The 27,613-nt window shown below is 37.1% G+C and overlaps 1 protein-coding gene across 5 annotated transcripts in view; it reads left to right on the top strand.

Moving 5' to 3' along the window:
- lrp1bb (low density lipoprotein receptor-related protein 1Bb) overlaps positions 1 to 27,613 on the top strand; it is a 345,314-nt gene that overhangs the window by 99,036 nt on the left and 218,665 nt on the right. For 4 of the 5 annotated variants that reach the window (XR_016169265.1, XM_089133134.1, XM_089133133.1 and 1 more), the window contains exon 2: positions 4,634 to 4,756. The exons of the other annotated variant lie outside the window; for it this stretch is intronic. Coding sequence is in view for 3 of the 4 variants with exons in the window: in XM_089133134.1 (XP_088989260.1) it covers positions 4,634 to 4,756 (123 nt within the window). In the remaining variant the exon portion in view is untranslated. The remainder of the gene's footprint in view (positions 1 to 4,633; positions 4,757 to 27,613) is intronic. 5 annotated transcript variants of the gene reach the window in all.

The raw sequence follows: 27,613 nt of genomic DNA, 5'->3' as shown, positions 1-27,613 counted from the left end.
ATTTTGGGTAAAATATGGACAAACCCAGCTATTGTGCTACATTTTTAAATTAAATTTTTAACCCAGTGGCTGGGTTTGTCCATATTTTACCCAAAATTGGGTTAAAATAACCCAGCATTTTTTAGAGTGTACGTTCGATTAGACTCGAGTGTATCAGTTTGAGCGCTCTATATGCATTTATTTCATTTGTCATTTTAACTTTTGGAAATGGAGCGTAAAAGGAGTCTTTGAAAATTTCTAATCCGGTTGCTCCCTCTAATAGGCCATGATTAGCTACTAGTCTGCGTCAAGTTTAAAGCGTCATAGCAGAAGACTAAAGTCGTCTATGCAACCTCTAACATAAAGGCCTATATATATACTGTATTTTCCCAAATTATGTTGTACAACTAGAAATGTATTGTTATCGACCCTTATCTTGAACAATATTTTTTTTTTCTCACGCAGCACATATTTGAAATAAATATAAATATGATTTAAAGCTGTATGGGTAGCTGTATATTTTTGCATTGAACGACAATATCATGTAAACGATTTCAGCTTACATGTGGCATCAGGCAACTGTTCTCATTATCAAACAAGTTTGGGAGAGCATCCATCCACAGTTCTGAAGGCCATCTCTTCTGTTCACCGGCTCCCTGTCACAGTTTTGCGTATTGAAAGCTGGCGGAACACAAAGACTGAGGAGCTTTAATGAGCCAAAGTTCTCTTCTCATCGAGGTGGCAGCTTGTGTCAGAAATGAAGCTCGTAATAGAATGCCAGTCCAGGGCAGGCTCCACTGAACATTTCCTACTGTTATGGTAATGGCTTTACCGCTACCTCATCAAAGAGTTGGGGTGATTTTGCTCCATTGTTATTTTTATCTTCCTCCCTCATGTCTTCAAATCATCTCCGAATGGCCGCAGCATTTAGCAGTTCAGTGTAGCATTTGCTGCTTTCAGATGTAAATTCAGTTTTTGCCTCCGAAAACAAATGATGCAAGATTTTATTCCTTGACAGGCTTGAAGTGTTTTCTTGCAGTTTTTTTTTTTTTTGTCTGTGCGTTTTGAACTGTCTGAGGAGAATCTATTGAAACAGAACTTTGGAAGCATCAAACACTTGAGTCAAGAAGTGAAGGCCTCTTGAGGTAAGAGACAAGGTAAAGTGGTCACTGGTCATTCCAATAATTCAAATTGGGCTGAGCTTTAAAGGGCATCCCAACATGAAAGCAGGTACACATCAGGGGACAGATGCCACTCTGGGGTTCTGCTGCTTGCAAAATAAACTATCCTTAGCTAAAAGTTTTTTTTTTAATGGTAACCAATTCAGCTGCAAAGGTGCCTTCACTTCAAACTGGACTTGGGAAATCTTCTATCGAGAGACCTGACTGTGTAGCAAAACGTTTTCTTTCAATTGGCTATTTTTCCTCCAGTTGAACTTGATTCAGGTGAACTTTTTTTTGTTTAACTGTCAGTCAACATTTTACTGCAAAATATGAAGCCAGGCATACTATACTAGGCAATACGTTTGGCTTGAAATCCGTTTCAATAACCACTCATCCGAAAGTATGGACACATCGTTTTAAAGCAACTACAACAATCAAATCACCGTCACTATTCATTGGGGGCCGAAGAATTGCTGTTATTTTTGTTAGTAAGAATGAAGGACAGAGGGCAGCCATCATCATATTCCCTGTAATTGCTTTTTGACTGATGTGCAGCTGCCAATAAATTGAATCAGGCCAGATTACCAGCCGAGTTTCAGAGCAACTGTGCCTCTAAAGAAACTGAATCAATTGTGGAAGAACCCACCTCTTGAACAATTTGCTAGATCCATTCTTCCCCATAGAACTAATCTTCAGTCGTGCTGGAGAGTGGTGCAGCAGTGCCTCTTATTGTAAGACGTGCAACCATTTTTTGGGCGTTTTTAAAATTATGTGCGATGAACTTGTGAAATCTTGAGATGTAGGTCTGTATATTTCTAACAAAACACCAATTTAAAACACATATGCATGTTCAATAGGACATGTTTAGTTTCTATTTGTAAGTGAGACATTAAAAAATAGTTCAATTCCGGCATCATTTACTCACCCCTCATGTCATTCAAAGCTGTATGACTGTAGAACACAAGAATGTTGGGGTCCAATCACCATCAAACCCCTTTGATTTCTATTATTTTAACAAAAACATCACTAAGCCATTTTTAAACAACATGAAGATGAGTAAATGACACATTTTCCAATACAAATACATCCACTCCATGGCATGCATTGATTTTTTTTTTTTTTTTTTTTTTTAGTTTCTTTAAAAGCTAAATACTTCACTGTTGATTTATTGTGCTATATATTAGTATTTCATTTTTTTGTGTTCTGTAAAAATATATTCAAATTAAGTGACTTTGTTTCAAACAGTCTGCCAAACTGGCCCTTTAAATTAAAGTTTATTTCTTTATAACCCCACTGTCAGATTTAAAAAAAAAATAAATAAATAAATAAATACAATATATATATATATATATATATATATATATATATATATTAAGAATTAAGTAAAAAAAAAAAAATACTAAAACAAGATTTAATATCTTGCGTGATTTTGCTTCTCAAGTAAATGTGTCAAGAAAGATTTAAGAATCTTTAGATATTTTTAAAGGTAGACAAAAAAAACTGAGGAAAATCTTTTTTTTTTTTTTTTTTTTTTTTTTTCCCACAGTGTGAACAAGATATTATTCATGCAGAGGTATACACTATTCACTATTTATCACAGCACTAGGTCACGTATACACTATTTATCATTAATCGTTGGCATTTAGCAGTGGACATCTGTCATAGTATGTGGAAATGGGAACCATTCTATCTAAGCTCCAAAATGGACCACTATCAGCACTAAACATAGAGGTGAAGTGCGAGCATCTGTCCATATACAGTAGGTCATGGCCTAATTTTGAGGCTTGCAGCTTGAAAGAGATAGAGAGTTTGAGAAAGACAGAGAGGGGGAAACCGGGAGCAAGATGAAACCGTTTGACATTTATAATTCTGTCCCTTGATAGTGAATTTGCTCAGCGGGTATTGTGTGTGTGTGTAGTAATGTGGTGCTGGTCCATAGCAAGGACAGAGAGTAGTGAGTGATGCATGGAATTATTGCGTGCATTCCTGCCTCAACATTTTGGAACTGGAATTGGAATTGGAAGATTTTGGATAATAATCATATTGATATGTTTATAAATTATGAAGTTTGGATATTCAGGGATTTAGAAGTGAAATGCAAAGCCCATTTGAGTCATACCTGAATCTTGATGATCTGACAAATTGTCATATTTTTTCTTATTGTTGGGCATCACTGCAAGGCTGTACTCATAACAAACGAGAATGGAGAAAAATGTTCTTTTGGTGAACAGTTGCTTTTAAAAACTGAAAGGGATAGTTTTCCCAAAAATGTCCTGAAAATTCTGTCATCATTTACTCACCCTCAAGTTGTTCCGAACCTGTATGAATTTATTTCTTCTGTTGAACACACACACAAAATGTCAGTAACCAAACAGTTGATGGGCACTATTGACTCCCCCCCCACCCCCACCCCACATACTATGGAAGTCAATTGCTACCCTCAAGCGTCAACTGTTTGATTACCCATATTCTTAAAAATGTCTTCTTTTGTGTTCAGAAGCAGAAAGAAATTCAAATGCAAATCTGAACAAATGATAAAATGAAGGAGCTACATACTGAGAGAGAAAAATTGTGTTGCCTATCATATGGTTCAAAACATTTAAATAGACATAACGTAGTAGAAGATGTGTATTCAGTATCTTAGATTATTACTCTTGACAGAGAGCTGGTTCAACCCGATCTCACGACCAAGTCGTACGAATTTGACGAATGATTAAAAAGGGGCTAATTCGTACGAATTAGTACGATTTTGCTAAATCGTACATATTTTACAAATTGGCCAATTCGTATGAATTCGTACAAATGACCTACCCCTTACCCCGCCACTAAACCTAGCCATCACGTGGGTTTAGACAAATCGTAGGAATTCGTATGCGTGAGGTCGTACGAATTAGTACGAATTAGACACTTTTTAATCATTCGTCGAAATCGCACGAATTGGTCGTGAGATAGGGTAGGCTGGTTTGATTTTGCGATTGTGCCTATTTCATTAATTTGTGTAGGCTATCATATTGTAGGCTACAAGGTTTAAATAATTTAAATATACATATATAAAATATTAGAATGTGTATGATGTAGTATTTTAGTTGATATTGGGCTACTCTTGCCAAGCTTTCATTTCTGAGAGAATCGCGAAGATGGCAACGCGGCTATTTGATTTGCACTCAATTCATTTATAAAGTTTACTTCACACACATTATTATATAATGATGATAGAGGTTTATGTATAAAATTGTGCTTTCCCCTGGCTTATCCAGAAAACACGAGGAGTGACTGTCAGCTGAATATTTTTTTTATTATTTGGCAGGATTATTCTATTAATTGTCATTGCATTCATGTCACTATACTGAATCATTGTATGACTTCATGCATTTCACATGTACTTACTAATCATTATATATATTAAACAATCATGTAATTCAGACATTTAATGACTGTATCGCACCTCATTCCATACTCCATTTCTGTCTCCACCCCCCTTCTCTCATTAGAGGCCATTTTGTGTGACGTTGGAGAGTTTCTGTGCGGAGACCAGCTGACCTGTGTGTCCGATAACTGGCTTTGTGATGGGGAACCAGACTGCCCAGATGGTTCTGATGAAGTTCTGGACAAATGTAAGTAACCATTACACCAATCCACAAGGCATCTCTACATTCCCATATGTCCATTTGCCAAAAATCAGCATTACTCTTCACATGATTATGTTCCTTGGCTTGTTTAATTCCAGATTGCTCTTCACATGCAAAGTGCAAAGAATGATAGCTAGGCATTTTAGGGGAATGAAAGTGTCCTGATTTTAATATTTAATTTGATTCACGAAAAGATTGATCAGTTTATGCTAAAGCCGTGTGCCCGATTGCTTCCTGTTTGTGCAGGGCATTTCCAGAAGAGCTTAATTTATAACCAGGGACAGTGAGTCAACTATTCTCACCACTGGTATTCTATTATCATTTAGATTAATCATGTTCACTCTGTTTTATTTATAATGCTTTTTTTTTTAATCCCCATGAATTTATCGTGGGGATTTTGTGGTGCTCATTACCATAGATTATGTTTCGATAGGAAAGTCATTACAATATGCATTGCACAACAAAATGTGCAGTGGAATTTAATGTGTTTTAGAAGCCAGCACAGACTACTATCGCAAGAGTGTACTAACAGCACTCCACTGACATGGGTAATTTTATTCATGCGTTTGTTTGTGCATATCGGGCACCCTGAGGTTACCGTGTTGCTTACGATAGTGGGGTAAAATCAGTGAGTAAACCGCGCAATCTTAATCCAGAAATCTATGCACAATTTTTGTCAAGTCATTTATTTATGCATGGATCCATCTCTGTATTTAGAACAGCCAATCTTATACAGTTGCCAAGGATTGAAACACGCGCATAAGAAAAAGTCAAGGTAAATTGTTTTGGTAAAGATTATCCATTAATGATCGAACAAACTAAGTTACCAAATTATTAACTGTGGGGTAATGTACCATCTGCTTCAACTAATGTTTATAATAAGCTTTGCATCTAAATGCAGGAGATATTTTGGAAATACACTTTTTTTTTTTTTTTTTTTTTGGGGGGGGGGGGGGGGTGGGGGGGGGGGAGTCGTAGCCAATATATCTTCCAAAGGTCCGAGGGAGCACTGGCAAAGTAAAATCCACCTTTCAAACAAAACAATTAACAATGTGGTTCCTACATGAATCAGCCACATAAAAGTCTGATCAACTACTAGGACATAGTAGTTGATATTTCATTTTCAAATACTTCATATTTTGATGTAGACTTGATGGTTGGAATGTGGTATAATAAAATCTTAGTTCTGGAATATTTTTTATTTTAATTCTGACTTTATAACTTATAATTCTGACCTTTTTTCTCACAACTGTGAGTTTATGTCTTGAAATTCTGATTTGCACAGTCAGAATTGTGAGATAAGAAGTCGCAATTATGTTTTAATATGTTTTTCACTGGATTTTTTATTTATTTATTCATATTTGATAGTTTTTGTTTTCACTTTCTTCTAATCTGATTTGATAGTGGATATCCTGATACATAATTTGATGCATTAATTTCACCTCTATCTTTCTCCTTGACTGGAGGTTAACCCTTTATGACTTGCCATAGAAACAATTCCACCAGAGTATATCTTTTTATTTGTACATGCTGTGCTGTCATTCTTTTGAGCATTTTCACATGCCATACATCAAAATAATATTTACTCTCCCAATTTGAAGGCTATGTTTGTAATAAATCAATAGTAACTAGATAAATATCTCAAAAGTGCAATAAACAAAAAGAAAAACAATAACAAATGTAATTCTACATATTTTATTCAATACAAAAAATGGATAAATGTCAACCTCAAACTTGTAAATGCAAAAAAACGTGTATAAAACAATTTAAAACTATATCGAATTGATTTGAACTTTTTACATAAATTAGTTTTTAAGATAAACAAATTTTTACACTCATTCAAAAAAAGGGGGTAAAAATTCCATGTAAAATATTCAATTACATTTGTGGTCAAACAGATGACATTTTGCTTTGAATATTGATTGAACCTTGAATTGGTTAAAATATAAAATAAATAAACCCTGTCAGAACAATTAATAATAAAATAAATATAAAATAAATAAATAAAGCCGATGAGCAGACGGAGAGTTCAGCGTCATAGGATGCAATTAGTATTTCCAAAACCTCAGCATCTGTGTACTTTCGTTTAGACATAACGTTGCGCGTGTGTGTGTGTGTAAATGTCCTTGTATTTGTAAGTGTATAAACGAGAAAGAAATGATAGAATGAAGCACTGGTAAAAAAAAAACAATAACGATAAGAAGGAACATATAGCAAATGGGAGTCAAACACATGGTAAAATGACACAGCGTTTGACGCCACAACATGCGACACATGCTGAGGTCATAGTGCACAGACCATGATCCGTCCATGGATCCGTCAATGAGCCATCGGAAGACGTAACTATCAATCGCAGATCTACAGAACGTGTGCAAAGACGTGCAATGCATTTTTTTTTTTTTTTTTTTTTGTAAACGCATATTACGCAATTTGTACAGACTCATTAGAGGTTGAAAACAACGCAACATAAGCATGTTGGAGGCTTGATCTGAACATGTAACATCTCTGGTTTTGTATGCAAAAATAATGATTGAGCTAGCCATTTGGTCTCAGTTTCCATAGGCTCGTAAATAGACACACGCAAACCAGAGCGCCGAAGCTCCCGACGGTCTTAGAGGGTTAACGTAATAATAAAAAAAGTGGCACAGCTTTCCCCACTTTCTCTTTTGACCGCTTTAATTCATCCTCATCCTTTTTATGCTAAGACATTTCATTAGTTCTGACTCTTCATAGAAAGGACTACATTTATTTAAAGTCTTCGTTCTGAGACAAAGCTGGCATTCTTCTTCATTGGCTAATTATAATCTTCAAATGAGTTTGGAATTTTCAAGCATCCTATTGCTTCAAAATTTATGAAAACTATTTTAATTGTCAAGTACAGCTCTAACTAATGTATCCCTTACAGTGGGACTGTTTGTATTATACTTTGTCGGTTCTAATATTCTTCAAATTATACTTGCCTGAGAAGAACTAAAATGACTGTCTACTTGTTCTCATAAAACTGAATCTAATGATATAGTCATACGGTAGAAGCGTCTATCATTATGTTCAACTCTTAATCCTCTTAGTTTTATAATAAGATTAACCTAGACCATTTTCAATTTCTGAGCCGATCTACCTGATATTAAGTCCTTGGTTTTCATTTTACAGTTATTTATGTTGCTATTCCAGTTTCTGGGCTCTGCATATTTCTAGTTTTGGCCTGTCCAAGTTCTGCCACCACAGAGAAATGTAATCACCACATTCCCAGGGCCTCCAGGGAAGGGCAGCTGCACGTTTTCAGTGCCACATGGCCAGCGGGAACCTGGATAGGCTGGCCATCCAGCTTCCCTATGGGACCAGCTCGACATCTTGGGTTATCAGGGGACTGGGAGACAGCCCACTTCCCTGTAATGAAGAAAAACGTATTGCAATGACAGTCTTGGAGCGTTCGAGGCACATTTTGCTGCTAATTATATTGGTCAGTGGAGTATGTGGAGTGAAAGTTTTGACATGAGGTATGAGTAGAATGACCATACGGCCTAAATAATCTCTGTATTGCTGAAAGATTGAAAGCTCACTGAAGAACAGCTTTTGGGGATTTTAACGAAAAGATATGGGTCATTTCAGTTCTCTTGACTGTTCCATATGTTCTTGCCTTTTGTCTTGAGTGCTATGTTCTTCATCAGGAAATACAAAGACATGCTTCAGTGACAAATTGTGCTACTATTCCCCCCAACTCCACCCCTCCCTGAAGTTTGAATTGAACAGAGAGAGTAAGAGAGATTGATTTTTGTTTTGTTCTCATTCTTGTTCTGGGCGAAGCATTAACTCACAACACTCAGAAAGGAATGAGCACACAAGGTGAGCACATGATGTTCTTGTTTTTGAAAAGATGACAGCTGTTTTCTGTAGACATCTGTCAAGTTAAGTATACATTACTGGCCCTTAAATCCATCTTTGATCAACTCTACTTCATAGTACCTGGGTTAAACTTTAACAAGAAGCTCTATGCACAATGTATTTACTTGGGACACAAGAAATACCAGTTTTTTCCCCATTAATATATTTTAGTAATGTTTAGAATGTTTTCTGATCTCCCTGAAACACCTTGATTGTAGCCTTGAGTTTTCTTCCAGGAACGTATCACAATATCCCTCTATCATTAATTAAATTAAATCATTCCCGCCCCAAGGCATACACCAAAAAAAAGTGAGGCATGGTTGTGTTAGTAGTGTGGAAACTTGTGGTTATTGTAAGGGGCTTGACATTTCTGAAACACGCTCGAAGTGGTTGAACAATCACAACACACTGGTCCAGTCGACCAATCATGAGTGCGTTTCACATACAACGACGTAGTTCGCTGCTTCACTACCATAGTACGATGCATCGTTGGAAAAATCAACTAGCTAGTCACGACTGTTTCCCAAAACCCACTGTCGCAAAGTATCGTTCAACCACGTTGGTTTTGCACGCGGTAGAGTAATAACTGCTTTTAATGAAACTGTTTGAGATTCAATTAACACTATATCTGTTATAATATAAAATATAAATATATTTTATATAAATATAAAATCTGAGGACTATTTCTACTTGTTCTCAGTTATTTTGCTTTATTACCAGACTCAATATTTGGCTCGTTCTTACATAGTAGAGCACATTTGCACATGCGCATTCTTCAAACACGTTACTTAAAACCTTTTGACAAACTAAAAGACGTAAATTAAATTTGTATGTCTTGTAAATAAAAGGCACCGGTTGTACTGAATGTCAGCTTGTTTATTTTGCTCAAGATAAGGATTTATTACGTCCAAATGTCATGCAATATAGAAACAATGCCTCTAATCTGTCGTTCAAACCACACATCTTTGCGATGCTGTTTGCGAATGTTCCTTGGAGGAACGATGGTTTCGGGAAACACCGACTCGTTGAACTATGCTGATAACGACGGAACTTGCGAACATAGTTGGCTAACGATGCTTTCGGGGAACGCACCCCAGAACACATTGTGCTTTTCTGAAAGAGGGGCATCAGTTACTGTGTTTACATGCAGCCAATAACCTGTTCAAAACCAGGATATTAGCAATAACCCGGTCACGAACGGCCATGTAAACACCGACAAAAACCTGAATATGCTCATATCCCGGATTTCAAAAACCGAGATATTATACCTGGGGTACCCCTTTTCTAACCCAAATTTTTGGTCATTTGGTAAATTTTTGGTCATTTTTGGTCAAAAATGTTACTGACAGCCTGGGAATAGAAGTGCTGCAAAATGTAAAATATATGAAATATTATGTTTGTTTTTTTTTTGTTTTTTTGCTTGTTTGTTTGTTTGTTTGTTTTACATTCAAGCATAAAAACCTATTCTAATAGACCCTAAAAACAAAATCAACACTTTAATATATTTTCTTCTAAAAAAAAAAAGAAACATATTCTGTAGACAAACGTTTAACCAGAGCTGAAGTTGTTAACATTTTGCTGAATGTTTCACTGTCCTTTCCACATTAATGTATATTCAGTAAAATTAAAATAAACAATATACAACTATACGAACATCAAAAAATGATCATTTGAATGGCATTGTAAATATTACAAAATATGTACTTATGCATGTCATTTTAGGCTTTGATTAAAATACAGCATTCAGTTTTTTACGACATCTAACGGTCTTTCTTTGCACTGAAAAGGATTGCCCCCAAAGCTAAAGAGCATATCTCACAATAAAGCAAAATTGGACAGGGGTTTGCGTAGAATTAAAGGGCGGTCTTGCAAAAATTGCTTGTTGTCGCTTCCCATCTAAGATGCATAGAAATGCATATGGATTTTATGAGCACACCTCTCAGGGCAGTTTCTTATGGCCCCTCTCATACTGAAATAAATGGAGACTAATGTGCCCATTCCCAGGAGAACTGACACCTGCAGAAAGGAGGTTTGAGAGGTAATGTAGCATAGCATCTTGTTATTGAGCTGAGGGACAGGCATTCTTATGCAATATTTACCTCAATTCCCAGGCTGAAATGCTAGCAAAATAGACTGTGCGGGGGACGTTTATGAGATCATCAGATGACATTTAAAGTGATTAACATCTTTTGAGCTCTGTGTTTTATGAGGGCATGTGCAGTATGTTTTAAAAAAAAAGAAAGAAAATACACTGGCATTGCATTAGATAGAAGCATCTCTCACATAAATTATAACAATACATCAGCCCTGGACTTTGGTTTTTGTGTTGTGTAATAGTTTGGGACAATTTGTCATCTGGACATGAGCAGAATGCTGTTTAAGTTCAGAGCACAAGCTGCTGATATTTTTTACAATAAAGCCAAGAGCTAAATTAAAACAGTTTAAAATGAAAGGGAATTTGATTATGCATTTTCTCAGTTGTTATATACAGTTACAGCCCACATATATGGACATACAATGATATAGTTTCTGTGTTGATATGCTTCCATACTGGCTGATTTTAAAATGCCCCTACCAATTTTGAATCCAAATATATGTCGTTAAAATTGTGACAGGCAACAGAACTCCAATAGCGGCAAGTGGTATGTGATTAAAGAGTAAACTATGTTTTCATCACCTTATTGTGGCTATCAAAATAGATGAAATATATGCGTGTGAGTGTGTGTATAGCATATATATCATAACTCCAGACATCCAGGGGGTTTGGCATGTAAGCAGGGAGCTTTGGAGATGATCCTTTTAATTTAGTGGGAGCCTCTGTGCTGTGAAAGCCAAGCTGATTCACTTCCTGTGGATGATGCCATCTGCTTGGGGGCAGCAAACAAACAGACAGACCAAACAAAGGCAAAGCTTTCTTCACTGTCTGTGTGTGAAGCATGCAGAGTTGGGTACAGCTTAAATGAGGCTGAGACTTGATTTTATTTTCTAAATTGAGAGGTAGTCAGATGTGAAGGTTTTGTCCAGTGCATATGTATTTTAGCTCATAAAATCATAGCTGGGTCATTTCTATATGCAGTGTTTTAAATGTTCTGGGCAAAACATTAAAGTATTTTTGGTAACACTTTACAATAAGGTTCATTAGTTAACATTAGTTAACTAGTTAACATGTACAATATGTGAACAATACTTCTTCAGCATTTATTAATCTTAGTTAATATTAATTCCAACATTTACTAATACGTTATTAAAAACAAAGGTTGTATTAGTTAACATTAGTTAATGGACTGTGAACTAACATGAACGCACAATGAACAGCTGTATTTGTATTAACTAACATTAACAAAGATTAATAAACACTGTAACTAATGCATTGCTCTTAGTTAGTTCATGTTAGTTAATGCATTTACTAATGTTAACTAATGAACCTTATTTTAAAGTGTTACCATATTTTTTAATATAAATGATATAAATAAAAGTTAATTATCTCTTACCAAAATGCCACAATTAAGTAATTATGAATTCCCTGGTTACAATGCAGTATTATTATTTAGTGCTGTTAATTGATTTGAAAAAAAAAAAAAAATGGCATACCCATATCAGCTAGATCGTCATTAAAAATAGTGCATGTTAATTTCCTATTGGAATCCAGAGAAAGCTTATGCAACGACTGTCTTCTTCCACAATCAGGCACTGCACAATATTTTGTATTGCTCGGTCAGGTAGCTCGATCCGGTTTGTCATCTCGAGGTAGGCCTATGTTATTTAGCTATACGTTTAATCCACGAATCGGTGGGCGGGGCTAACGGCCGTTTTGAAGTAGGCGTTGATCTTCTTCTGCGGGGGTGGTGTTTTATCCTCTTTGACGTCATAGTTCCCCACTTCTAAAAACGAGTCGTTTGCTGAGGCTGGTGTCAATAAAAGCTTTTATTGGACCAACAAGGACGTTTTCAGTTCTGAAACTTACAGGATATTCTTATGATGACCTCTTAGATGTTAAAAGTTGAAGGAAAATTTCATTTTTCAGTTCATCACCCCTTTAATGCTGTTACAGGTCTGGTTACATTGAGTTAGTACAGATTTTATCACACTATATTTTGAAATGCACAATTTTTCTCAGCAGTTGTTATGCTTCCATAGTTAGAGATTCTCTTTTTTTTTCTTGACAGATCTTTGACTTTCACTGCCATCTTCTCTTTCACTCCTCCGCTTATTTTGTTAGGGACAAAATCACTAGCTTGTCACCAGCAGCCTTGTGAAAAGAGCATATTTCAACACCTTGACAGCTTTGCTGTCACGATACCTCTGGATGACATCAAACTACTAAAGCCTACATTAGCCCCCTGCTGTTTTCGAAGAGAACTCTGTTGGTATAAGCTAAGCTTAGAGGCAGGAGAGCAAACAGATGGTTTTCATTCAGTGAAGAAATTGTCTACTGTGAGGCACAATAGCATAGGGACCTTCACCTTCCGCAGTAATGATGAAACTAACACCTCGTCTTTGTAAATCATTTGTGGCTGTATGCTATTTGGTGGCAGTTGAAAAGCCTTTGAAATAAAGTACAGGTGCTTTATAAGATTATTCTAGACATGTTCAACTGATCATCTATTGCTAGTACATTTCCTTCTCAACATTGCCTTTGCCAGAGCTACTGTATCTGCATGTCAGATAGCTTTCTAATCTCTAGTATCTAGTATCACCGACTTTCATTGTTGATTCATATATGTAAATGAACAATGTTTACTCGTTCTCCGTATTATCTGGAGCGAGTATCCCGACCCACAGTCAGTCAGATCGACAGAGGGTTATTAACAGAACAGTTATTGTATAGGTAGGTTTATAACTGAAAATTGTATTGTACTATGTCTAAACAGCATTATGGTAAAAATGGAACATCATGGCAACAGTTTTCTTACCTTTGTACATGACATCGTTTTGGTTCAGGTAGAATGGACAGAATGGCAGTTTCTTTCAGTTTTCCCCTCTGTTTGACCTATATGAAAGAGTTTCACCGCACTCACGGCAAACAAGGTGCCAGACAGATAACACTTGACAACCCCCCAAAAAAGCCCTCTGTTTGACCTAAAACACTGTGGAACAATACAAGTCCACACCATTATAACTAAAAGTTTGCTACGAAGTATTTCCTACTAAAACAAGGAAGTATTTGACTCTGGTTAGTGTTATCCCCGTGCATTATGGGTGTTGAAGGTTTCCAATTTATTTGGCCGAAGGGAAGACAACAGCCCTTTTTTTTCACTAGTCTGGTAGCGCTGATTATTCCCCCCAATTTTGTTTGAAAAATCAACCTATCTTAATTAGGGGTTCAGACACAAAGGGCTGAAAACCCTATTGTAATTATAAGGATTTGTAAAACTGATCATGCAAACCAAACCGTAAGTGCTAGATTGAAACCTGGCACGATGGTAGGCCTTAATTAGAGGAGAATCTATTTAAATATGACCCTGATTGGCCCATAGGTGGCACTACAGCAACCAAAAGTACTAATTCACTCATAAATCCTAGGGCCCTATCTTGCACCCGGCGCAAATGACTTTGTCCACTGATGCATTTATCATTCCTATTTTGCACCCGTGCAAAGCGGGTTTTTCCCTTTTCCACTGACAACTAAACTAGGAAATGAACTTGCGCTCACTGTGCAAAACAAGAGGAGCGTTTCGGTGGAAATATTCCCTAGTGCTATTTTGCAGTTCCAGAAAACAATTACGCCACTGACCAGAAAAAAAAAAAAAAAAAAAACTATTCTTAAGTCAGTGGCACGTTGTTCAATGCTATTTTAAGTGTGCCTGCTTGGGCCATAATGTAGTGGATGCACAAAGTGCATACACTTTGGTTCTCTCATCAACACAGATGCAGCAGTTTTTATTTTTGCAAATCATACATTATTACAAGGAAACATATTAACGTATGAGGGAAGTCATTGTGGTGTCCATGAAGAAGTAAACAAATGTAGGCCTAAATCTGGCTTACACATTTACCCAAATCACAAACCACACCTATGAAAAATGAAGCTTTTTCAGACCAACCCCTTTTAAACTTAATTTATCCCGCCGATAAAATAGCAACAGCACCCAAGACCTGCCCACAAAGTTATTTGTGCTTCGCAGTTGATACTTGTGTTTCAAATCATTAAAATAGGACCCCTAGACCATTTGACTTGAATTTTTACACCACTGTGATCCTTGGCACAAGATGGACAAAATGTATATCTCCAATTTCGATTTAGGCAGCGAAAATGTTCTACTATGTCAAATTTTGTCCAAAACATACTTTTGTGAACTAGTCCAAGGGTTTTCACCCAATTAGAACCAAAACAGTGCAGTACAATTCTCACATATTAGTATGTGTTTAGTGGCCTTATATCTGAAACTTTAAAGGGTTAGTTCACCCAAAAATGAAAATTCTATCATTTACTCACCCTCACGTTGTTCCAAACCTCTATGTGTTTATTTGTTTGGCTGAACACAAAGGAAGATATTTGGAAGAATGTTTTAATCAAACAGATCTCGTTCCCCATTGACTACCATGGTATGTATTTTTTCCTACTTTGGAAGTCAATGGGAAATGAGATCTGTTTGATTAAAACATTCTTCCAAATATCTTCCTTTGTGTTCAGCAGAACAAATAAACACATAGAGGTTTGGAACAACATGAGGGTGAGTAAATACTGACAGAATTTTCATTTTTGGGTGAACTAACCCTTTAAATTTTAGATTTTTCAATAATCATGCATAAACAATATTCTCTCAAAAATACTAACATACATGTTGCTCACATATTATGGTAGCCCTGTTTGTGCTAAATAGACCTTACACCTATACCATTAATGTTTATAAGCAACTGAAAAAAGCACAAATGTCAGTGCATGTGTCCCCATCATACTGTGAAGATGAGCATTTGTTTGAGTAAACTTTATAATAATATTCGTCGTCATTTTTGGTGTATTTAGTACTTATAACTCCCTGCATGGGGTTCTTTTGGGACAGCAGGCTCCAAAAGACAGATATTACCATCAGAATCTGTTAGGACCACCAAAAAACCCAACCCAAAGTAAAATTAAATGGAAATGTCAAAAATAGCCTATATATATATATATATATATATATATATATATATATATATATATATATATATATAAATAAATAAATATTGACCCCTTTGACTTTCTTTGTGAACATTTTAACTTTGAAAAAAGTTCAAACAACATCTTTAAGATGGCAGGAAGTGGTAGACAATTTATTTGGACAACAGTCATATTGTATGCAACGAAAGTCACCAAAGAACATGCATTTCATCATCCATTCAGCGGTTTGGGTGACCAACATCCCCTGAAGGCAAGTCTGCATAACAGCATGGTGGAAAGAACAAACAGTAGCCATTTTATTTAAAGGACAGGATGTGAATTGTATTTTTACAATTATTAATATCACAGAATCATTTCCTGTATGTGGATCCTCTCTAGTATATCTGTGCATCTCTGCACCCCATGTAGAGATTAAAACTGTGTTCCCCTGTGATTTTATTGAGTTGGGAACAGACGAAGGTTTATTCTGTGTTCATGAGTACAGTACATTTATTCCCATAGTAATGGACTGGCAGACTCGAAAACAATGCAGTAAAATATGTCCTTTGCAATTTTTTCTTTTTGGCTCGGTTTCTCAAAAGAAGCTATGCATTATTTATGTGAATGACATTAATACTAAGGTGTTTCCCCTGGAATAGGGCCCGTACTGTGATCTACATAACAACAGACATCAAAAGATTGGGGTATATAAATTCTATCAGCTTTACTATGGATCCAAACAGAAAGCCTTCTGAATGCATCGAGATTTTGAAAGGGACTGAATAGCAGTGTTTAAAAATGCATGGAAGTGTGAATGTGCCGATTCTCCTGCAGGGGCTTTAGTGTGATGTATGGACACTTTATTGAGCAGTGAATGGTTTTGAATGTGATGTATTAACATGCGTTGCATTGGAAGGCATAGCCCGGCGGAGGAAGTGATGGCTCCATTTCATAGGATGTTGATTACATTACTCTGTGATGATGAATTAGTTTAATTAAACCTAGCCAATGATTTACAGAGTATACATGCCAATACATGGTGAGAAACAATGGACTCTGTGCATGTTGCCCCGTGGACTTTCTTATTGAAGTTTCTGTTCTTAATAGGGAGGGGAGGGGTGCTGTGGTCTAGTAGTTAAGCTTCAGGTGCTGGTCAGTTGAAGGTTGCTGGTGCTATTGTTCAGGTATTGTTCAGATGCAATGTTGTGTGCATAGTTATTTTGTAATTGTTACAAAACGTCCTCCCGTGGCACCGTTAATAACACATTTCTGACAGCCCTAATATATATATATATATATATATATATATATATGAAGAGTTCAGATGCAAAAGCCTCTAAATGCCATTTGAAATTTTCTTCTTGAATGATGATTTTTATCAAACTTGTATATTTAACTTCAGTAATTTCTCTTAAATAACAATTAATAGGTAATTATCATTGCCATTTAAGTGAAATCACTGAACTTAAATATACAAGCTTGATAAAAATGATCATTCTAGAAGAAAATTTCAAATGGCACTTAGAGGCTTTTGCATCTGAACTCTTCATATATATATATTTATATATATTACAAGTATGTACTTATAAGTATGATTGATTGATTGATTGATTGATTGATTGATTTTTTGACTGACTGACTGACTGATTGATTGATTGACTGTCTGATTGATTGACTTTCTGATTTTTTGATTGACTGACTTACTTTCTGAGTGATTGATTTGGCCGACTGATTGATTGACTTTCTGATTGATTGATTGATTGATTGATTGATTGATTGATTGATTGATCTGACTGACTGGGAGTTTGATTGGCTGGCGATCTGACTAATTCACCATCTGGCATCCAACAAAGCTGTCAGAAGAGTTAGAAGATTAACGTTGGTGGATTTAAACTTGAAAAATGGTGTGTATTGACGTCTTTCCGCTGTTGAAACAAAATTCCTTGCTACGTTCATTCATGTTTATTTGCTGCCGTACATTAACTAAAAGGAATAAATGGTTGGTTCATGAGCAGCTTTAACTGAGGCTCGACAGCGATCTGTCACAACAAATTAAAGAGCCACAAAACGACATTTATTGTTTACATTGTTTACATTTAAAAGTTAAGACTTTGTTTCATGATATTACAAGTAACCTGCTCTGTCTTGTCTGTCAGTGCGTTGTTAGAGTCCTCTTTGCACCGTAATGTATTTTTCTCTGCGTAAGAACCATGGCGTGGTGTGAGAGCAGCATGGCTTGTTGGACATAGCAGCAGTAACTAAAGGGGGTGAGCAATTGCCCTAGGTCAATTGGGCAAAGCCACAAAATCATCATCGTCATCCACCTTAATAAGGCTATCAGCCGTGCCATTAAAAATCAAACGCATCCTCATCAGAAATTACCGCCTAGTCTTTAAAATCCAATAAATCTAAGTGTTTTCATTAGAGCCCCACGTATAGTCGTGGACGGGGAGGCATGTGAAAAGTGTCCTAATGAAGAAATAACAAATGTGGACAGTGTGGCCTGAAGCTAATCTCTTCGACATTTGAAGATAAACCCAGGTAGACATGGGAGTGAATGTGACTGCCTTTCGGAACCAATTTTAAGAACACAAACTCTGCACCCAATGTAAATGGCGTATGTAGTTTCTTAGAGTAAAAAGAGGGAAATTGCAATGTTATCTCTCTTAGGATAGTGAAAAATGCACAATGCCACTACACATACAACAGCTTGACAGATTGCTGTACTGTTGCCAAGAGCATCAACAAGAGGCTGATAGCTAAAGGAGCTAATAAATGGCAAGAAAGAAGGAATTCAAGTGACATGTTTGTACATAACCACAAGGGTTGTGGCTGCTCAGTCAAAGGTGCTACATTTTCAGAGCGTTTCAATCCTTGTTTGAATGAGTGAATTTAAACTAGATTTGTGTATCCTGAAGGAAATAACTCATGTTTACAAATCAGAAAAAAGTAACATTGTTGTGGTTTTCTATAAGTTTTAGGTTTTCAGCTTTGGTTCTGTTTAAATGATAGCCAGCAGTCACTAAGCACACTAGCACATTTCATGTTGTATTATTTTGCAAAATGCCTTTGAGATTCTAATTAAAAAAAAAAAAAAATGCGCAGAAGAAAGTCAGTCATATAGGTTATAATTTACATGAGGATGAGAAAATGATGATCGAATTTTTGACTGAACTATCACTTTAATTGTGATTCCAAATTGTAGAGTGTTGGCCTATAATTTCTGTCTGAATCACAGGGACCATTCTGGCAAGGTTCTCTCAAAGTTATGTAAAATTAATCTGCCACTAACTTTAATGGAATGTTTGTTCAGAGGTATCTGGTCTATAATAATGCTATCTAAATGTTAGTACAAAAACAGTATTTATACATTGCTCATGGAATTGTTATTATTATTTTTAAAACATTTTAGTTGGCCGTTCGTTTAAAGCTTTTGGTAACACTTAACTAATAACTACACGCTAATAATCATTAGTTAAGCATGAGTAAACCATTACTTCATCATTCATAAAGCATTAGTAGACATTAATAAGCAGTTCATAAATACAGCTATAAATGCTTTCTTCTTGATTTAAAAGCATCTATAATTTGTTTAATAATTGCATTTTCATCCTTTATCAATTTATCATTTCTAAATGAAGAATTGCATTTTTTATAAACCAGTTATTTAAGAGTTGTCCGTGGTTCATACGATTACTTAGAGCGAGTAAGTAAATGATTAATAAACTATTTAAATGTACATTCATACATCTTATTATTCAGACATATAGTGATGGTTTCTTAATGTGTTAATAAATGCTTTATTAACATGTATTAATGCTGTAATTAAGGATTAATTTGGGTAGTTCTAAAGCATTTAGTAGTGGTCAGTTAACTATTTTTGTGACCTAATCTAAAGTGAGGACTAGTCATGCCTTGTAAAGCATTTTTAAAGGCTGTTAAATATTTCTATGTTCTGTATCACTGCGTGTTTGTTACATTTTATTGTTTAGAAGATTGACGAGTCTTTAAATCACCTTTATAAAAGCTTTACAAAGCATGAACAGTCCTCACTTTAGATTAGCTCACAAAAATAGTTAACTGACCACTACTAAATGCTTTATAACTACCTGTATTTACTACATTTACTTACACTTTCTAAGTGGTCTTATGAATGAATTACAACTCTTAAACAACATGGTTTGCAAATAATGTTATACTTCATTTCGAAATTATTAATTGATAATTAACAAAGTATGAAAATACAATCATTAAACGCATTATAGATATGCTTATAAATCAAGAAAAAGGCATGTATAGCTATATTTATAAACTGCATATTAATGTCTATTAATGTTTTATAAATTATGTATTAACTGTTTACTCATGCTTAACTAATGATTAATAGCGTGCAGTTATTATAAAGTGTTACCAAGCTTTTTAATGGTTACTAACTATCAGAGAGCATTCAAAGGTAACGTTCCCATAATGCAAATTGCCGAATGATCCATAATGTTTGTATTACCAAGAAAAAAGGTAGAAAATGGGAAAGGTAGAAACTTCTTAGAGCATATTTTTGTTATCATTGGAACTTGCAATCAGCATCTGTATACACACACACCTAAAGGATTGAACATCATACTAATACTGTGTTTGACCCCATTCCGCCTTAGTTCTGGCATTGATTCAACAAGGTGCTTAAAGCATGCTTTAGAAATGTTGGCCCATATTGATAGGATAGTTGATGCAGTTGATGGAGATTTGTGTGATGCACATCCAGGGCACAAAGCTCCCGTTCCACCACATCCCAAAGATGCTCTATTGGGCTGAGATCTGGTGACTGTGGGGGCCATTTTAGTACAGTGAACTCATTGTCATGTTCAATAAACCAATTTGAAACGATTTGAGCTTTGTGACATGTTGCGTTATCCTGCTGGAAGTTGCCATCAGAGGATGGGTACATGGTGGCCATAAAGAGATGGACATGGTCAGAAACAATGCAGGCCATGGAATTTAACAATGCCCAATTGGCTCTAAGGGACCTAAAGTGTGCCAAGAAAACATCCCCCACACCATTACACCACCACCACCAGCCTGCACAGTGGTAACAAGGCATGATGGATCCATGTTCTCATTCTGTTTACGGCAAATTCAGACTCTACCATCTGAATGTCTCAACAGAAATCGAGACTCATCAGACCAGGCAACATTTTTCCAGTCTTCAACTGTCCAATTTTGGTGAGCTCTTGCAAATTGTAGCCTCTTTTTCCTATTTGTAGTGGAGATGAGTTGTACCCAGTGGGGTCTTCTGCTGTTGTAGCCCATCCGCTTCAAGGTTGTGCGTGTTGTGGCTTCACAAAAGCTTTGCGGCATATATGCGACGTATACTAAAGTCAGCTAAAAATGTGAAGAAAGGCAAGAGAGGAATGTTTTTGCCCTAGCTTTTAAGGAAATGACCAGCAAGAATGTGTTGATGATATTTTCTCATTTTCTTCCAAGCTTTTATGAGGAGATATGTTCTTTCAAATCACTTTAAAGTGTTGCAGCACCAATATTAGTCTTATTTGCATATATATGAACATTGCATCTAGGGGCATGTGCTCGTGTGCTGTATGATGTATTAAGTAACCATATTGAGATCTCAAATTCTGAAAACCCCATATGTAGGCCCATATGATCATCCCTTCTGGAAACGAGACAGCACGTATACCATGGATGGAGCTATATTGGGTTGTTTTTGTCTTCTAACTGTTGTAGAGCTGTCTTTTAGCTTGTGTTTTTATTGGACCTGAGGCTTTTATTCAGTTCTTAGAGATATTGTTGAAAGTTTTGCTCAAAAGACATGCCCAGGGACCTCATGTACCGCAGCCAGTTTGCTTTTCTGTGCAAGGTCAGTTTTAACCTGGCTTTTTTGTCTCAAATGCCAGTGCACTGAACATTTCAAATGTCGATGGAAAATACATCACTGTGTAGGAGAGAAAATGGAGATAGCAGAAATGATAAAGGGAGACCTTACAGTAAATAATAAATGACTTTTGAAGTGTTTAATATGGGAGTTTATTATACAATGTCAGCGATGTAATACAAATATTGGTAGAGCCGCACACACAATCATGTGAGAATTACTGGTTATTTACAGTATGTTTGTGACCTTAGAAAAGGACCATCATATACAGCTGCCTGTTATTAAGAGATGTAGATTTATTTATTTATTTATTTATTTTATGTACAGTAGTTTCTTTTATAATAAAAACTCAGATTGGTCTCTCAGATGTACAGTAGGATTTGCGTTGTAAATGCTCATCTCTGTCAAAATTATGTTGGTAAAGTGCAACTTTTTCTTTAAAAAAAAAAAAAAAAAATATATATATATATATATATATATATATATAACAGACTTATTTTACATTAAAGGGTCATGAAACCCCATTTTTTGCAGCAGTCAGTTCTCACCAAAGGTTTGAAAAAAGAAATGCTACAAAGGCTTCAATTCAGACAGATTTGTTTCTCATTAAAAGTATCAACACTTCACACAGTGCATATTGAAAATTACCATTAAACACAACACAATTTACACATGGTTTAATTGACTTTTATTATGTTATACACACTAAACTATTAGGGTTTCATGAACCTTTTTTTGAAGAATATTTTTTTTTATTATTAAATGTTATGCTTTTATTTATTTATCTAATCATATTTACATGTGATCATATTTTTTTTTTTTTTTTTTTTTTTTTTGCTGTGTTAACAACATTGGTTTTGAGATTGAAATTTCACAGGCATTGGTATTGACTACTGAAATGTTGGCATTGTATCAACCCTTGTGCTTTCCATGGCAAATGTTTATTCATTTTCCTTGAAAGAATTCATTATTTTAGATTGCTTGATTAAAGTGACAGAATGAATGATTTCATACGAAAGCCTTTCGTTACACATTAAGTAGATAGATTAGCAACCCACATCTGATCTTTCCTCTTTCACATTGAGAAAAGTGGGAAAATATCACCATTTTTTTTTTTAATAAAACAAAATGTGAGGAACTGGGAAAGGGACTGCAGGAAGGGTTTATTTTGGCAGTGGACTATCTTTAATGTGACATTGCACCCATTCCAGCAAGTTAATGAAAAGGCCAAATGATCCAACATGTTCAGTTGTCAAGGCCCTACTTTGTATGGAGCAAGAGTGCAGACTCCATCTGTATGCTTATTGTTCAGTCCAAATCATTTGATTTCCTGCGACTCCTGGTTTCTTTGGACACCAAATTGAGGCTCGTATTTACATTTCATCCTGAAGGCCTTTTAACACCAGAGCCAGACAGGTGGCATGGCAAGACCTTGGACAGTAATGAATTCGAGTGAAATAATGTGTGCATTTGTAAGAGGACTTAAACTGCTTTCTTTATATAGAAAAAAAAAAGTATCAATGCAATTACACCAACTTTAGACTAGCTCATCTTTTACCGCCAGAGGTTGAATAACAATTTATTACCTGAGCCTTCCTTCTTCAGCCTTATAATGCATTATCCAGTAGCACTGAAATGCAACTGTTCGTTTGTTATATTTTTTTCACCAAGTGAAACCTGCACAAAATGTTATGCCATTTTTTTTTAAAGTGACAATTTGATGTTTGATTTAGTCATGGGTCTAGCAGTCTTGTGTTGCCAGAACTTCTGTGAGACCATAGCAGTCCATAGCAGCTTTCATTGGCCATTGACTGCCCATGTAAAGCAACCATTCACAGTTTGTTTTGTTCACTGTCATGTTTAGGGGCATGGGAATATAAAGTCAAAGACCTTACAATAACAGGCCGGCGTGTAAAGCTCTTGGACATGTTTTAAAGAGTCTAGTGCATATTTACTAACAGCTTGCACCAGTGCAAACCCTATTTTGGCGTTAAAAAAAAACTGCTGTTAGTATTTACTAAAGACACACAGTGAAAAATTTGCGCTGAAAAGGCATTTTTGTGGTGGATCTTATCATAATTTATGGTTGGAGAGTATTTAAATGAATCATGCAAGGTAGTTACTAAGGTTTGCGCTGGACAAATTTAAAAGTTTTTTCCTTGGAAAAAAAGTTCTTAATTCCTTAAAAAAGCTTGAATGTAACTCTACACCCTTGTCTCATTTAGTATACGTGGTTCAATTAATATGCAAATTAGCACTAGCTCACACCAGCTCAGAGATCCTATAGTTGACGATCACGCATTGGACGTGATTGGTTTCAAGGTAATTTGTGACGTCAGAAACACCAGCGATTTCAATCTGCGTTTTTGAGACTGTCTTTGGTTCACTGCAGTTTTAAGGAGAAAATACTCAGCAATGATGTTGACTTTTTGTACGTGCTTTTTCTTAAAGAATATTGAAAACACCACATAGACAAATAAACAAAGTTAAAAGCTTGATTTTCCTCATAGGGGGACTTTAAACCATACACTAATTTGCGTTGCTCTTGTTTTTTTTTTTGGTCATTATGGTATGCTCCAGCTGTTTCTGTGTTCTTTAATTTGCACTTTATCAGATTAGTATAGTTCGCTTTCGAGGGAACTCGAACTGCGTCGATACGACACTTTAGGAAACGCCCTTTGTGTATCTCATCTGAAGTATGAATGAAACTAACCCAATCCTGATTGGTACTGCATCATGTTGTAACGGCATACATGGAAGGTAAAAAGGGAAGGTACACAATAGAGTAAGCTTTTTGCTTTTCAGCAAGCGCTCTGTGTGAAACTGTCTGTCCTATTTGGTGTTGTTTTTCCCGTAAGAACTTAATATAAAGGTCTGCATTGCAATATAGAATCTAGTGTGTTTGGCTCTCGCATTTGCAAAGGCAGCGTGCAGATTAAGGGTCTACGCTTGTGTCCACACAACGAGAATCGTTTCGACCAAACCCTACCGGAGAGCCACTTCAGGGGATCAAGAACAAATCTCAAATAATACCCAAAATCAGTATTGAGAGGCTGGTTGCCTTAGTAGAATATTTCAAAGAATGGCAAGACCTGCCAAATATTTCTCCTTGGGTCCTGCACACAACAGAGAAGGTTACAGGCTGCAGTTCGATTACATCCACCGAAATCCAGCGGGGTGGTGTGGACTGCAGTCGACCCAGTGCAGGGTCGGGTATTCCCGCTAGACTGAGAGTCTGGGTTCTACAGCTGCTGCTTCATAGTTCCCAAGAAGGATTGGGGATGCGCCATTTTCCAATTTGCCAATTTTGTCTCAGAGGAGATTCAGGTTCAAGATGCTCACTGTATTCCCATCATCATTAATCAGATCAAATCTGAGGATTGGGTTGTCACGATAGATAGAAGGGAATACTTCCAAATATCCATCCTTCCATCTCACAGGAAGTTCCTGAGGTTCGCTTTCGGGGGCGAAGTGTTCCAATGTTGGGTTCTTCCATTTGACCTAGCCCTCTCCCCTCGCACATTTACCAAATGCATGAATGCATCTCTAGCTCTGTTGAGGCTTCAATGTATCAGGGTGCTAAATTATATCTACGACTTGCTTATTATTATGGCCCAGTCACAAGAGCTGGCAGATTGGTAGCAGCCATATCACCCTGTAGCCCAAGACTGGTTGCCCACTAAAGCTAAGCAGGGCTGAGCCTGGTTAGTACCTGGATGGGAGACCTTCTGAAAAAACCAGGTTGCTGCTGGAAGAGGTGTTAGTGAGGCCAGCAGGGGGTGCTCACCCTGTGGTCTGTGTGGGTCCTAACACCCCAGTATAGTGATGGACACCCCAGTATAGTGATGGGGACACTATGCTGTCAAAAGAGCACCGTCCTTCGGATGAGACGTTAAACCAAGGTCCTGACTCTCTGTGGTCATAAAAAATCCCAGGATGTCTTTCGAAAGAGTAGGGGTGTAACCCCGGCATCCTGGCCAAATTTGCCCAGTGGCTTCTGTCCATCATGGCCTCCTAATCATCCCCATCTATACCAATTGGCTTCATCACTGTCTCCTCTCCACCCATAATCTGGTGTGTGGTGAGCGTTCTGGCGCACTATGGCTGCCGTCGCATCATCCAGGTGGATGCTGCACACTGGTGGTGGTTGAGGAGATTCCCCCCTCTATGTGAAGCGCTTTGAGTGTCCAGAAAAGCGCTATATAAATGTAATGAATTATTATTATTAATTATTATTATTGGCATTGAGATGTTGCCCTTTCCCACATCCAGAGCCTGGGGTTGAGACTCAACCTGAAAAAAAAAGCATGTTGGCACAAGCCTAGATAATCTGGTGTGGGACTTGGTGATGACGCGGGCACAATTGTTTCCTGCTCGGATCGAGTCCATCCTGGCACGGTGACCAGGATAAAGCTAGGCCAAGCTATTACTGTAAAACATTTTTGGAGAGTGTTTGAAGTCATGGCAGCAGCGTCCCACGTCATTCCATTCAGCCTGCTGCACCTGAGAGCCCTGCAGTGGTGGTTGAAAACAAAAGGATGGTTTTCCCTGAGGGGGAACCCGTTCCGCATAATCAGGGTTATGCGCAGATACCTTCGGCCCCTGTCAATGTGGAAAAAATGGCTTGGTTTCTGTCCCAAGGCCGTGTGGGACCGCCATGTCGCCAAAAAGACGCTTCGACAAAGGCACCCTCACGGGATGGGGCGTGGTCATGGATGGCAGAGGTCTGAGGAGCTTCCTCCCAGACCTCAGGTGTCATCACGCAGACAATGTGTCGGTGGTCTCCTACTTGATTCATCAGGGGGTTCTGAGATCGGACCCTCTATCCAGATTGGTGCATCAGATCCTGATGGAAACTGTTATCTCTGAATCATCAGGGGAAACTGTTACCTCTCAGAGCAATGCACGTCCCAGGGGACCAGAATCAAAGAGCAGACATCCTGTCGAGGATGACAAGAGACTTGATATGTGAGATGTTCGGCCAAGTAGAAGTGGATTTGTTTACGTTTCGAGGGACATCCCACTCTCCACTGAGATTTTCTCTCAGCCATCCAGCTCCATTGGGCTTGGAAACTTTGGGTCTGGCCCCTGAGGGGACTCAGTACCTAGAGGCTGGTCTGTCGGCAGGAGTGGTTGAAACCATACTCAGTTCCAGAGCTCCTTCCAAAGGGGATTGTACGGCCTAAAGTGAAATGTGTTTCCACTTGGTGTAAAGAGCGTGACGTTGACCCAGTTAACTGCTCGGTTGGCTTCAGCTAGTCTTAGTCTTACCTCGTCCACACTCAAGGTACGTGTAGCAGAGTTTCCACATGGGACCTGACAGTTGTTTTCGAAGGGCTGGTCGAGGCCCCCTTCGAACCTCTGGAGTCTATCTAGGTTTCAGTCCGGTTTTAGAAAAAATCATAGTACAGTAACTGCTACTATGAAAGTCTTAAATGACATTACTTGCGCCCTAGATACTGGAAGATCATGTGCTGCAATGTTTATTGATTTGACAAAAGCTTTCGATGTGGTCAATCATGATATTCTTTTGTTGCGTTTACATTGTATTGGCCTTTCTGGAGCCGCATTGGGTTGGATCGGGAACTATTTGAAGAATAGGAGTCAAAGAGTGCAAATTAAGGGGTCTCTTTCTGACAAGCTGACCATCGAATCTGGTGTGCCACAGGGGTCCATATTGGGTCCCCTGTTGTTTACATTATATATTAACAATCTTGGTGATAATCTATCAGATGCAAGTATCCATTTATATGCCGATGATACCATTATCTACTGCTTTGCATCTTCTATTGAAAATTGCATTTTAAAGCTGCAGGAAGCATTTGAACTAGTTCAGCGTAAACTATTTTCTTTAAAATTAGTCCTAAATGATAAGAAAACAAAATACATGGTCTTTTCTAGGAAACAAAAGACTGATTCTCCTCCACCACCTATTTATACTTTGCAGGGTAACTCTATAGAACTGGTTTCCTCTTATAAATATCTGGGGTTTGTG

The sequence above is a fragment of the Pimephales promelas genome, chromosome 7, assembly GCF_988280905.1.
Source record: "Pimephales promelas chromosome 7, fPimPro1.hap1.1, whole genome shotgun sequence".
In the NCBI taxonomy this organism is placed as follows: Eukaryota; Metazoa; Chordata; class Actinopteri; order Cypriniformes; family Leuciscidae; genus Pimephales; species Pimephales promelas.
The sequence above is the reverse complement of the archived record's forward strand: the minus strand, read 5'-3'. Positions and strand labels throughout refer to the sequence as shown.